Source organism: Neofelis nebulosa, chromosome 1, assembly GCF_028018385.1.
Source record: "Neofelis nebulosa isolate mNeoNeb1 chromosome 1, mNeoNeb1.pri, whole genome shotgun sequence".
Lineage (NCBI taxonomy): Eukaryota > Metazoa > Chordata > Mammalia > Carnivora > Felidae > Neofelis > Neofelis nebulosa.
The window spans coordinates 79908555-79922789 of NC_080782.1; the positions used below are offsets into that span (position 1 = coordinate 79908555).

The following is a 14235-nucleotide window of genomic DNA, read 5'->3' on the forward strand; positions in this document are numbered from 1 at the left end:
GAGATGACTGCAGGAAATTTGTTGTGCATCCAACCATAGGACCTTCCAGAGTGAATGGGATTCTGAGCTAGATATCTAATGGGACTATAAAATAGATTTATTTGGTGGCTCTGAAGACAGCTTGACAAGTGCCTTTTTTAACACAAGCCAGGATCCTTTGGAGGTGAAAAGATTAATTCAAGTAAATTCTGCACCTCACAGAGTTGAAAGCTAATACAGATGGCTCCAATAAGGGTGAGTAAAACTTTTCATATAATCACTGTCCTCATTTTTACCCGGAGCATTCACACACTCAAGGACTAAACCAATGATTCTACAAGAGCTAAGTAATTTGTCTTTCTAGTCTAACCAACCTCAAATTTAAGTGAACATTATTTGCAAGAATCAAGTACCATTTTGTTCATCTTAGGAAAAACAAAGAGGAATTAGTTTTGTTGAGACAATCAGAGACCCAATTCCAGTCAAGTTCCTAAACGGGCAAGCAAGAGTCAACATTAAGAGGAGTGGAATAATTCCACATGTCTTACCAAGCCTAGTGTTTTCTTTAAGCACACCAATTCCAACTCAGGAGTCATTTCAAACACCTCATGCAGTATTGTCCTCTGCTATGTCTGCTCCACTAACAGTAACTCCCATAACCCTAGATCAAATAACACTCAAGCTTGACTTCTGCACTAAGATCTACATTTACCAGATATCCCAGTCTTTCTAACAGATTTTTGTCCAATTTTCTAGGAGTCATTTTCTCTATGAGACAGCAAAACTGATATTTCTCTTTTGGGCAAAATAATTCTCACAGCGCAAATGTACAGAATTAGCCCTTGAATCAAAATCTTGGGACTCCTGGGTGGCTCGGTCAGTTGAACATCTGACTTTTGATTTCGGCTCAGGTCATGATCCTAGGGTTGTGGGATTGAGACCCATAATCAGTGTGGGCCCTGCTGAAGATTCATTCTCTTTCTCCTTCTGCCCCTCTCCCCACCTCACATTCTCTCGCTCTCTAGAGGGGTTTCCTGAGTGGTTCCCTGTAGTTTGAGTATGTAATGAAGAGGTACCTAGAGATATAATCAACGTGAGTGAAGAAAACACCAGGCAACAGTTGTACGTGACTTATATTTTGTAATGTAACTTCATTCCTTATACAATTACAACTCAAGCTCTTAAAAAAGGCACTCAGCTGTGAGGAGCCAGAAATTAATTTTCAGATTCTATCTTGTTTTTAGAAAAACAAAATTTGTTTATTCTTATTTTTTAAAAATATTTTTAATGTTTATTTTTGAGAGAGACAGAGTGTGGGCAGGGAAGTGTCAGAGAGAGAGACAGGGAGACACAGAATTTGGAGCAGGCTCCAGGCTCTGAGCTATGAGCACAGAGCCTGACATGGGGCTCGAACTCATGGACTGCAAGATCATGACCTGAGCCCAAGTAGGACACTAAACTGACTGAGCCACCCAGGCGCCCAATTCTTATTCTTAAAAAAAAAAAAAACAAAAAACAAAAACAAAAACAAAAAAAACACCTCAGAATTTTTGGACATTCCAAATGTTTTCAACTGCCAACTAGCAGCTATTAGAGGGTGAAAACAGGATATTCAAAACTGTATTCTAAAGCTCTCAAACAGAGAATTTAAAAACACCAGCTATAGTACTTACTTTTCCCCATCCATGAACTGATCCATATGCTGTAATAACTCAATTTGGCACATCTATTCTACGCCACACCATTTATTATTGATGGATGGCATTTCTGTGCATTTAAAACATCAATGCCTTTTGTTAAACCTTTCCCACCAAGTCCCTCTCAACCCCTACCTCAGACAAACTACTCCAGTACTCCTCATTCATTTTTAATGTTGCACTCCCTAAGATCTTTACCACCCACAAGGTCTATTAGGAAGACAGAGATAGCAGCTACAAATCAACCTTTCTACATGTGATATACAGATTTAAGGTTTGCTGTGAAAAATCGAACTTTAGGGGCACCTGCCTCTCTTTTCCACCACGAAAAGAAAATGCATTAAAAGAAAATGAGGTAACCAACAAAGGAAAACCCAGGCCCAGCTTTGCCAAGATAGAGAAAGAGCTCCACCAGGCTCAACAGCTTTGCGAAGTGCTGTGCATAGGTTTTCAAACAGCAGAATTCCCTTAAGGCTGTACACTTAACTACTTGCGCTTATTGTATTTTGGAAGAAACAACCATCAGCGTTTAGTCAGGCTATTCAGCACTGTAAGTGCAGGACCTTACCAGAATCTTCAAATGCCAGAACTGGACTCTCAGATCAAGGGACTCCTATCTCTTGGATTAAGATGGGCCAACAAACGAAACTGAAATAGTCCCAGAAATTAGGAAAGAACACAGAGAAACACAATTTTGATAAGTACCTGGTTAAAATTCTGTTTGTGTTAAAGGAAGCTAAGATTAATTCTATTTCGCATCATCAGCTGATATGTCTGCTTCATTAGATCCTCTGGGTGCAATTATAGGTTGGAAAAAAAAAGGCACCTATAAGGGAGGATAAGAGAACCACTGCTCACATCCCCTTTTACCCTTACTTAGATAAACTGGCACACAGCCTCTACATTAAGTCCTCTGGTGTGAGCAAAAATAAACCACTCCAATAAGGGTACATGCTTCAAAGGAAAACATTCACAAGCTCTATCTCTAGGTCCAAAATATCTACTCTTTATTTCTCAGGGTTAATTTCCTCTCAGATCAGGAATAAAATAAGGATGTCCACTCTTGCCACAGCAATCAGACAAGAAAGATAAGTCATTCTTAATTCGTAAGGTGGAAGTAAAACTGTCACTATTTGCAGATGACAATGATACTATGTATAGAAAACCCTAAGGATCTCACCAAAAACCTATTAGAATAATTAAATCCAATAAAGTTGCAGGATACACAATTAATATACAGAGATCCGTTGCCTTTGTATATACTACTAAGAAGCTCTCAAAATGAGAAATTAAGAAAACTATCCCATTTGTAATTGCATCAAAATTAATAAAATACCTAGGAATAAATTTAACCAAGTAAGTGACACACCTCTATTCTGAAAACTGTAAAACAATGATGAAAGAAATTGAAGACAACAAGTAAATACACAGTAAGATATACTATGCTCATGGAGTAGAAGAATACTGTTAACATGTCTATACTACCCAAAGCAATCTACAGATTAAATGGAATCTCTACCAAAATACCAACAGCATTTTACACAGAATTAGGATTAAAATCTGTATGAAATCACAAAAGACCCTGGGTAGCTAAAGCAGTCTTGAAAAAGAACAAAGTTGGAGGCATCACAATCCCTGATTTCAAACTATAACACAGAGCTGTAGTAATCAAAACAGTATGGCACTGGCACAAAAACAGACACGCAAATAAATCGAACAGAAAAAAAAGTTCAGAAAGAAACCCATGCTTATATGGACAATTAATGTATAACAAAGTGGCACAAGAACATACAATGGAAAAAACAGTCTCTCCAATAAATGGTGTTGGGAAGAGCGGACCACTTTTTACACCATAAAAATAAAATCAAAATAGATTGAAGACCTACATGTGAGCCTGGAAACCATTAAAGCTCCTAGAAGAAAACATAGACCATAATCTCTTGAATGTTGGCCTTAGCAACATTTTTCTCCGTAGGTCTTCTTGGGCAAAGGAAACAAAACCAAAATAAACTATTGGGACTCCATCGAACTAAAAAGGTTTTCCACAGTGAAGGAAACCAACAAAATGAAAAGGCAATCTACTGTAAGGGAAAAGATATTTGCAAACGGTGTATCTAGTAAGAGAATAATTTTCAAAAACATATAAGGAACTTATAGAAGTCAATACCAAAAACAAAATCCTATTAAAAAATGGGCAGACGACCTGAATATGCATTTTTCCAAAGACGACGTACAGATGGCCAACTGACACATAACAAGATGCTCAACATCACTAATCATCAGGCAAATGCAAATGAAAACCACAGAGATTACCTTACACCAGGTAGAATGGCTAGTATCACAAAGACAGAGCTAACAAGTATTAGTGAGTAGGAGAGAAAAGGGTGGGAACGTAAACTGGTGGAGCCAGGTGCCACAGCCACTGTGGAAAAACGGTATAAAGGTTCCTCAAAAAATTAAAAGATTATACCATCTGGTAATTCCACTGCTGGGTATTTACTCCAGAAAAATGGAAACTAATTTAAAGAGATACATGCACCCCTATGTTTACTGCAGCATTATTTACAATAAACAAGATTTGGAAGTGACCCAAGTGTCTACTGAAAGTAGAATGGATAAAGAGGGTGTTACCCTAAGTAAGATAAGTCAGAGAAAGAAACACTGGGTAACTTCACTTATACCTGTAATATAAGAAACAAAGACTCAAAATACAAGGAACAAACTGGTGGTTGCTGGGGGTGGGGTGGTGGTAGCAGTGGAAGGATGGGTGAAATATAAAGGAGATTAAGAGGTATAAACTTCCAGTTATAAAATAAGTAACTCATGGAGATGAATAGTACAACAAAGAGATTACAGTCAATAAGGATGTAATAACGTCGTACAGTTACAGATAGTGACTATACTTATCGTGGTGAGCACTGTATAATGTATAGAGTTGTCAAATCACTATGTTGTATACCTGAAAGCAATATGACATTGTATGTGAAGTATACTTGAATTAAAAAAGACACAGGAGAGTATTATATACAGTACTTAGGGGAAACTGTTGAGATGGTCAGTAACTGATATGTAATTCTAAAATGACGACTTAACCTATACATCAAGTATCTACATACAAGAAAGCTGAACCTAAGACCTACAAAAGTGTATTTTTTTAGGTACTAGCAGAAAGACAGTATACATGTATAAGAGGAGGGTGGCGGACTCCTCTTTTAGGGCTGGAATGAGGCCTCTTACCTTCAAAAGAGGTATCAAAATAGGTTTCTCTACCCTCGGAATCTCTTTCCACAGAGCTCTGTTCTAGGCGCACTTCCAGGATTCCAGAGAAATGGAATGGATCAGACTTATTTATTCTTCAGTGTTGCCCCAGGTAATACATGCAGGAACAAGGGCTGCCTTGGCTGCTGGAGGGGTTCTTGGCAGCGGATGGAGAAAGAAGAAACCAAACCAGAGGCGAAGGACACCCACAGCCGAGGCTGCTAGGGTGGTCCAGGGGAGAAGCGTTAATCTCAGTGGCTGGAAAGAATACGCAAGGGTGAAAGGGAAGCAGGCCCAGGGATGACACATAAAAGAGACAGGCATAAAAATGTAGACTTCCAAAGAGTAACTTCTGTGTACTTAAAACAAGGAAGGCTCTAAGTATAAATAGGCTCCTAGACAGTGAAATAGGCCAGCTTCCTGGTACAGAGCAGAGCAAGGCTAGGCTGGGCATGAGGAGGGAGGGCATCTAGTCCTCAAGTCTTAGCCACTCAGAGGACTCAACATGGCACTTGTTGGTTGCTGTATTCAGATTTTGCATTATGATGAGGCCACCAAGTGTAAGAAGTCATGTTTCTAGATGTGAAGTTAAGCATGTGTGGACAGTGTTACAGGCCTCCACTGCCACTGTGCTTCAGACCAGAGGCCAGAAGTATTCTGAAAGGTGAGAGCCAGGGCTGGAGGCGTAACTCTAGGGGCAGGAATCTGCCCTAGCAGGTCTTGCCTTTGGGGATTGCCCTCCAAAGAGGCGGAGGGGGCAGTGCCATAGATCCTGAGGCCCTAGAGCAGAACCTCTGGCCAATGCCCTAGGCCTTGGTTCAGCAGAGTTATTGCCCAAACCTATGGGGATTAGGAAATCACAGCTTCCGATCATTTTTCACTTCTGAGAAATAGTTTGAAAACTAAAAGGGTCTGAAGGTTTTTATAATACACTCACTCTCTACCACTTCTAGGTTCAATTTCAAGTTCCCAGGGCTATTAAAAAAAAGAAAGAAAAAGCCCATTCATGAAAGAGGTGGCTGGAGGTGATGACCATGTATTTCAAGAAGTCAGTTAACTGAAATGCTACAAGCAATAGCCTTGGTCTTCATGTGCGTGAGGCAGGAGAGAGGAAGTCAGCAACACCACTGAGCGCAAACTTGGACACGCGGGCACACTTGAACATACCTTTAGGTATAAAGATTAAACCCTGACCCCTCATTTCAGGAGGAAATGCAGAGCTGAGGAGCATTTAGTGTTTAAATGCCATCATTATCAATCTACCGTAGCACACATGCAACGTTCTAACACTCACAGAACCCCACCAGAATTAGCCAAACATTCTTTTAGCTTCAACTCTTAAAATAACCGGCTCACTAGGACACAAAGAACTCGTCTTGCCAGAAACCCAGTTTCACCAAAAGCTCTTTCTACAATCAACAGCACTGTGTTTTCACTGGAAGCCTGTCCAGTTCAGTTCTGTACCTCAGATGTGTGCTGCTATGCTTGTTAGTTATCGCTTAAGTTGAGCATTTTACAAAGTCCTGAAGTTACCCCACCCAGGAGAACACAAAATTCAAAACAGTGGAAGAGCAAGTTCTACTGCAGTCAAAACAAATAAAGACAAGATGGGTAAGGTAGATTTTTCATTGTTCGGCACTGTAGAGTAACTCTTTTTAGGTGCCACATTCCACATAGGCAGAAACTGTTTGGGTAGCATTAATTGAAGCCAACAAAAAAGTACCAACCATCCGGTGTTTCCTTCTCGCCCCTTCCTCTCAAAATGTTGACCCAAAGAAAATTTAACAGGGCAGCTAGAAATGTGACAGTAAAAGAAGTTCTGTCAGTTGTGTATCAGACTTGGCCTCTCGTTTAAGTTGTGGAGGATCGTGGATCTGTTTGAAAGGAGCAGAGGCCCATAAGCAGTGCAGGGAGTCCTGCCCAGCTAGCACAGGACTTGTGTTCATCTCATTTACAAATGGAGGATATTTTGAAGGTCTGCTCCTCCTAAACCACAGCTGGGACAGAGGGAGGGGCACAGAGAAGGATGACTCAAAATACAGGGCTTAATAGATATGCAGGTACAAACTTTATACAATTTTAGATGGTTTCTACTAACATCTTCTAAGTCTCTTCATTCTACAGAACAGAGATAGTAAAAGATTAGGACCCAGAGGATTTTAATGCACATAACAATAGGATGATGTAGCTTGTATGGCAAGAATGGCATAAAGAACCACCAAGGCAGGCCCATTCATCTTACAGAATGATCTTTTACACTAAAAGATAAACCATACAGCTAATAATTTCTTCTCCTTCTTCTTTTCCCCCTTACATATATTTGGAAATCCGTTTCCCTCCAAGAAATTCGCTGAACCCGTATGAAGCAAAGTTGAGTAGCTCCTGGGCCTAAGACCTTATAATCCAGTACAAACAGGAGCTAGGCAGGAAACAGAAAAGGACAAAGGAAGAACACAACCACCTGGAATTATAGCTGACTTCTCTTCTAAAAACTATTTACTGTTTTCATCTTCTTAAAAAAAAAAAAAAAAAAAAGTTTATTTTGAGATGGAGAGCAAGACAGGGGCAGAGAGAAAGAGAGAGGGAGGGAGGGGACCCCAAGCAGGCTCCACACTATCAGCGCAGAGCCCGATGCAGGGCTTGAATTCATGAACCGTGAGATCATGACCTGAGCCCAAATCAAGAATAAGACATCTAACTGACAGCCAGGCACCCTGTTTACTGTTTCAATCTTGTTTCTACAAGTAGTAAATAAAGTCAGGGAGGAGAAGGTTATCTAAGATATGCTTTCATGGGTTTTAAAGAGGAGATGGGACCCAGAAAAATGAATTTAAGAATTGGTGACTCTGATGTCAAATTCTGGAAAGTTATTAAAAAAACTCTGGAAAGTTATTTTGGTTATTAAAGACCAACAACCTTCAAAAGTGGCAGCCAGGGTTCTAGATCCTTCTAGGGTATAAGGGAATAAGGAAATGCAGGTTCAAGAGAGGGGCCACGTTGACGATAGTGGGTGGAAAGGGAGACTGTGCCAAATACCAGGAGTAGAACCGGTGACCTGTGACAGTGACCAGGGGAAGGGGTATGCCCTGGGTACAGCGAGCAGCCCACCTCTCTGGCCCTTCTTGACACCTGTGACAACTTGCTAAGTAGGAACATCTGCAACCAGCTTATGAATGTGGGCCACTGATGTTCTAGAAAGAAACCCTGAGTGGCTAGTTCTACACACAAGCCCCACAATTCTCCACCAACGGCTGATGTGCTATGTGCTTACACCCAGACAGAGACTGATACCACTTCTGCATCTCCCTCACCACCCCATGGTAGGCCCCGTAAAGCTCGGTGGTTCAAATGCAGCGCCAAGTTAATCATACACTTTAGGAGAGAAATGATTACACTGAGCAGGGAGCTACAACTGCAAACTTCTTTCCCATCTGTTCCCCAATATGCTTCAATCACTCTTACTCCCCAACCCCCCAGCATTTCTGCAAATGCTAGGACAAGGAGCAATCTTAAAGAGATGGCAAGAATTACCTGCATAAAAGATAATCACAACAAAATAAAGAGCAATTTCAGCCTTTAAAAGTTAGTCACCTGCAAGGAAGTTTCTCATCTCTGGAAGCAAAGGCTTCTATATTCTCAAAGAAAATGCCACTGTCCCCTCTAATAATGCAGCCAGCATGCAAGAACAGTGTCCATATATTCAAAATACAATCCTGCCTATGGGAGTATGAGGCATCTTCCTTAGTCAATAAAAATAAGAATGATCATTATTGTTTAGCTCAGACTATCTCTGTAAAGATACTAAAAACATAATGGGGTGGGGTCGGGGGCAAAAACTTGGCTACAAAGATGTACTAGGCCTGGGCTCAAAAGAGGACAGTCTTCCTGACCTTGATCCAGAGATATGTTTAACATGACAGTTGAAAGCCTTTGAAATGCAGGCACATCTCGCTTTGATTTTGTAACCAACAGAAAATGATCCAGAACACTGGTTTACGTGCCCACGTACTGCTGTGAAACAACAGCTACATGTGAATGGGCGTCAGAGAGGAGAGGACCCAAACCATGCTCTAGGGCCCCACAAGCAAGTATGTTTTACCTCAATGATGCACCTTGGGTTATAGTTTGAAGGAGACAGAAAGCAAGAATGAACCCAACAATCTAAGTCTTCCTATATCTCTAGTATCATCAACCAGTGGAAGTTTTTAGGAATTTCCCAGAAAGTAGCTGGAATTTGAGAATTAGGGATAATTATGGACTTTAATAAATAAGTAGCTGCTGGGCATGGCCTCTTCCTCTCATGCTTTGGATAGGCTCTAAGTACTACTGCCAACAGGATTACCAGGAGCTGGAAGCTCACAGAACGTACAAGGCACCTCAGGGTGCTCACCCACCTGGCCAACAGTCACCTGGCTTGGCCAAGACGAAGAACATACCTCTTTCCCAAATGCAAACACCTTAAGGTAAACTGCCTTCTCTCACTAAAGGAGGAAACATGGAAAATTCTGTAGCAGTCTATAAAGGCACTTGCCGTCATCCCCAATCTCCCCTCCTACTTACAATTTTGTTTTATTGAGACTGAAGGACAGGATGACAAAGCCAGAGTGATGCACAAAGACAAGATTACATTAAATTGAAAAATGGAGCTAAGGTATCCAAAGTACTTGTAAGAAATCATTTAAAAAAGTATTCCCATTGTTTAGGCTACTAGGAATACATTTGTGAAGTAAAGAATCTTTTCATCAAATTTACTCCAAAATTGCCTTCTGTAACCATGGCACAAAGCCTAAGTCCACTTAAACAGAGATACACAGATACACAGAGTGAACAGGAGATGAAGGAGCTGGCAAAGAGAATGGGCAAGAGATGGTACTGAACAGAATTCTCTCCAGATGATCCGGCGTATTTGTCTGAGGCCCAGGAGAGCTATGCACATGTGTCCTTTTTGGAGCCTAAATAGTGTGGCCGCCTCTTCCCCCAAAACAAAAACTGCTTTTTTTTTTTTTCCCCCCTCCCTATTTAGCCAATTCTGCCAGTTCTAAGCCTGTCCCTCTCATCTCTCTTCTCCAGGGCCTGCAGGCCTGAAGCCGCCTCTCACAGCCAAAGGTGGGGAAGACAGCTCTGAGCTGGTGTGGATCTCAGCCAAGGCATGCAGCTGTGCCAGAAACCCCTCAAGCCCCTGGGTGGGGATAAAAAGCTAGCCCTGGCCTCCCCTTTAGCGACACACACACCTACCTGGCAAGGTAGCGACCGCACAAGACTCCTCTGAAGAGAGGGAGACGGGCTGGTGGAGGGCCTAACAAGAGTGGCCTGGAGGAGGCATATCTGTGCCCATCATGATCAACTGGAAAACCACGCTAAGTTTCCCAGGGAAGGAGGACAGAAAGCAGATGACGGTGGATGAGGCCACATTGTTGAGTACTGCAAGTCTAGCTGCCCTAAACTCAATGCTTGCTATGTGGACAAAGAAAAAGGCTTAGCTAATAAATGACCCCTTGAATAGAGATGACTTCACTTTCATTGCGTTTAGATTTTTTCCCCCTACATATTGTCTTTCTGTGAGGATGGAAAGGTACTAAGGGGCAGGTAGAGATCAAAAAGATGACTACCAGATGGCTTGCTTAAGAAGCCAGGTTCCCAGGACTGAGGAAATTATCTTTAGGCCCTCACTGAGCATAACACTGGGGTCAGTGCTTCAGTTCATAGCTGAAGACAGTGAAATGAATGAGTGCTTACATACAACAATTTCAGCAGCACAGTTGGCTAGCCTCTACCATAGCATTGGTCAGCTGTTAAGTCTAGTGACACTGTGCACATACGTCATTAAAAATGCTTGACCCCAAGGATGATACAGTAACTCCAATGTGCAGTGCTAAGTTATTAAGGAGCTGGTATATGTACCTCTTTGAGGTCTCAGTAAAGCTGAGACTCATGCAAAAAAATCTTCTGAAAGATTTTTTAAGAAAGTATTACAGTAGACATCAGGAAAAAAAAAACAATCAGATCTTTTTTGGAACTTATTTCCTATGTTCTTTTTGCTTCAGAGCATTTTTATTTTTATTACCATCATTTTTTCGTTGCTTAAAAATTTTTAAAGGTTTTATTTTGGCCCTGGGTAGGTAAAAGGAAGTTGTGCTGCAAAATTTTAGGCCCTTCGTTGTGTTTCACCAGCACAGATCATATCAGCATTGAGACAGATCTTCAGCAGTAACCTTCCAGATATTTTGGGGGGCTTTGCAGAGAGTTGAAAAAAGTAGAAGGGAAACAAAACAAAACAACACAACAGAACTACCAGAGGTCGCAAAGCCATGGAGTCATCTGCTGCTGAAAAGCATGGTCACCAGATGTGGGGAACTACTTTCCAGCAGTGCACGTAAAGACCACACGTTCTCATTGTCTGCTTGAATTTAAGTCAGAGGATGGTTTTTCTCCCACATCCTTTTTGGAATGGGTGAAACTTCTGATCATTACAAAACTGAGGGAGAAAGCAAAGTTGTACTTTTTATTTATTTGCTAAAAACTATGACAGATTCAATCACAACTGAAATGGAATGACCTAAAATACTTCAGTGTCAATTGTTCCATTTATGTAATATTAATACTCATAACAAAATTCATTGTCCCCAAATATTTCACCACAATCAGTAGAAAGTATAGAATTTTGAAAGGCTAAGTAACAAGTAGACGTGACACGTGATTGGATGGAAGGCATGGAAAATTAAATTTAGGGCTTGTGAAAAGAACCAATATTTTCTTGTGCACAAAGCACTTACTAATCTCAAAGGTATTGTGAAGGCCCTCTAAACCCTCAATTATCTACACGATCAATGATGACTCTCTCCATTCCCAGTGGAAGTGCCTTCTTGAATCTTCAGCCTCATATTTTCCCAAAGACTACCCCCAGGTTTTATGCACTATGACTCTGCAGCAATGATGGATTTTTGGCCATGATTTGTGTTGTAAGTTCATAATTGTGTACCTGTCTACCATAACTTACAGCATTTTAATATATAGACAAGAAAAATTATTTGCATGCTTATAAAAACCAGAGGAGGTAAAGTTTACTTGCAGGATTTGGAAAGGCAAGCCTGGGCTTTTATTGGGAGTTAAAGCATAAACATTTTTGAGTCCACCTAAAATGTTTGGACTAATGTAACAGACTTCTTTGTTCAGAGCAATGACTTCTAATCTTAGATTTGTGACACCCCTGGGTGTCTCCAGCTATCTCTGGAGGGGTTGTAAAATTACCTCCACAAAATGCCAAGTAAAATCATTTAAATTCACTTAAAAATATGCCACACGTGTTTAGAGGCAAGGGAGGGTGTCCTGGAATCAAAAGAGCCGTCATAACTATTACAAAAGCTTGATCCTTGTCAACTATCTTTCAGTCCAAACCAACTGATGAACAGATAAAGGAAAATGAACAAGATGAGATAGCCTGTATGTGTGATTCTGTAGTTGGGAGAGACAGGGAAGGAGCTGGTTATTTGGGACAGCCTTTTTTTCTGGAAAACCTTTTCTGACCTCTGTATTTACTTACTAATGCCTGAATTAGCACTGACTGCCAACTGGGAATCCAGTTCATAGCCCTTCACCTAGTTGCACTGACAGTGGTGCCTTAAAGTTGGTTCAGATGATCTCCATTTGGCATTAGCTTCTTTAACGCAAGTACACACGTGCACACACGTGCGCACACACGTGCGCGCGCACACACACACACACACACACACACACACACAAACGCAGACAAGGGCAGCTATGCAGGGTAAGCTTAACTTAATTTTGTCAGTTTTCCCCTCAGCTTAATTAAAATGTTATCCTGAGATTACAACAGGGATTATACATCACTGCTCCACAATAGCCAATTCTAAAATTCCTTGGTCATGGCAACATTAATAACTAAAACACAATTGTGGCTTTGCCACTGGGAAGCTGGCTTATAGCCATTACATTTTACTATAGCTTCCAAATTTCCAATAAAATATGTTTCCTGATGGGTTATTGCCCCAGGTTTGATAGCTTTCTTTACTTGGAACACCCACTTTGGTCATCTGATAAATAGGAACATGGATTTCTTCAACAAGAGTCACACTCAAAAGACTTCACAGAAAAAAAAAAAGTATACATTTTCCCATTAAACAGGCCTGCCTTTTCTATAGAGAACTCAACTTCGGTGTTTTTTGTTTTTGTTTTGTTTTTTGCATATCACTGCTTAGTTGTACTAAGACCCACATTTTACATAAGCCTAGAATTCCAGAGAAATTCTTTACTAAATGATTTTCATTTAATCTTTCATTCACCCTGTTAATTGCATGCCAAGAACAAGAAAACGTTCCTTTTAAACTGTCTTTTGTATCATACTTCAAAAATTGTCTGAAGAATCAAACATCTGCAAGTTATAAGAAAGAAAAAAGTATACTTGCCTTATTTGTAGCAGTAGCACTGGATCCAGGGACCACGGGCACATTTGTCACTTGAACTGAAAGATAATTATTATCTATGAGTGGCCAGGCTCCTTCCACTTTGCATGTCTGAAAGTGATCCTTGAAAGTTCTAAGGTGAGGATCTCCGAACAAGCCACAAAAAAGGTAACTGGGAGGGTTCAGGTCCCCTCCCCTGTGTTCTCTGGCTCCTGCATGGCTGTGATAGTTACAAGGGTCATGGGTCACTTCGGGGTTGGTAGAGGATGTGGGTCCATCCTTAGAACAGTTCCTCTGGCTCATGAGGTCACTGATACCCAACACAGCAGAATGGTACACCAGGTTACCACGGCAGGCTTTTGAAGTTCGCTGGGTGCAGCCAGCATAGGCACGCAGGGCCTTGCAAAACTCAGAGTCAAAGCCGTCAATGGCAGAGTTCAGGTGTGAAGTGAGGGACACAAAGTCCGTGGTACATTTCTGGATTCGACATTGGGCCGGCTGTTGGCAGTCACCTATGAGAAAAAAGATAACACCAAATGTTTTTTAAATGCTTCATAACTTCCTGAGCTACATGAGAAAATGACACTGTCCTTTGGGAACAGTTTGTTCTATTCCATACACTCCTATTTTAAGAAAGCCTTCAGAACTAGGGTTGCATTGTGCTTCTTTTTCCCTCACAAATTAAGCCACCGGGAGAAAAAGTGCACGCAGTTACCTTAAAATTTTAAATCATGAACCACTATGAGGGAACATGAGTCTGAGCCCAGTATTCTCATGTTAAAATTAAATGGAGTATTTGATCACTTTGCTATTGTTTATAGATTTTGAGAAAGATTCCTCTGCTCTAAGGCCAAGTTAAAGATGTGAACTTTGTTTTGATT

The 14235-nt window shown here is 40.9% G+C and overlaps 1 protein-coding gene across 3 annotated transcripts in view; it reads right to left on the reverse strand.

Annotated features, from left to right (window-relative positions):
- Positions 1-14235, reverse strand: part of RGMB (repulsive guidance molecule BMP co-receptor b) — a 29088-nt gene that overhangs the window by 4938 nt on the left and 9915 nt on the right. For all 3 annotated transcript variants that reach the window (XM_058726329.1, XM_058726338.1, XM_058726319.1), the window contains one exon: positions 13358-13866. In XM_058726329.1, coding sequence (XP_058582312.1) covers positions 13358-13866 — 509 coding nt within the window. The remainder of the gene's footprint in view (positions 1-13357; positions 13867-14235) is intronic.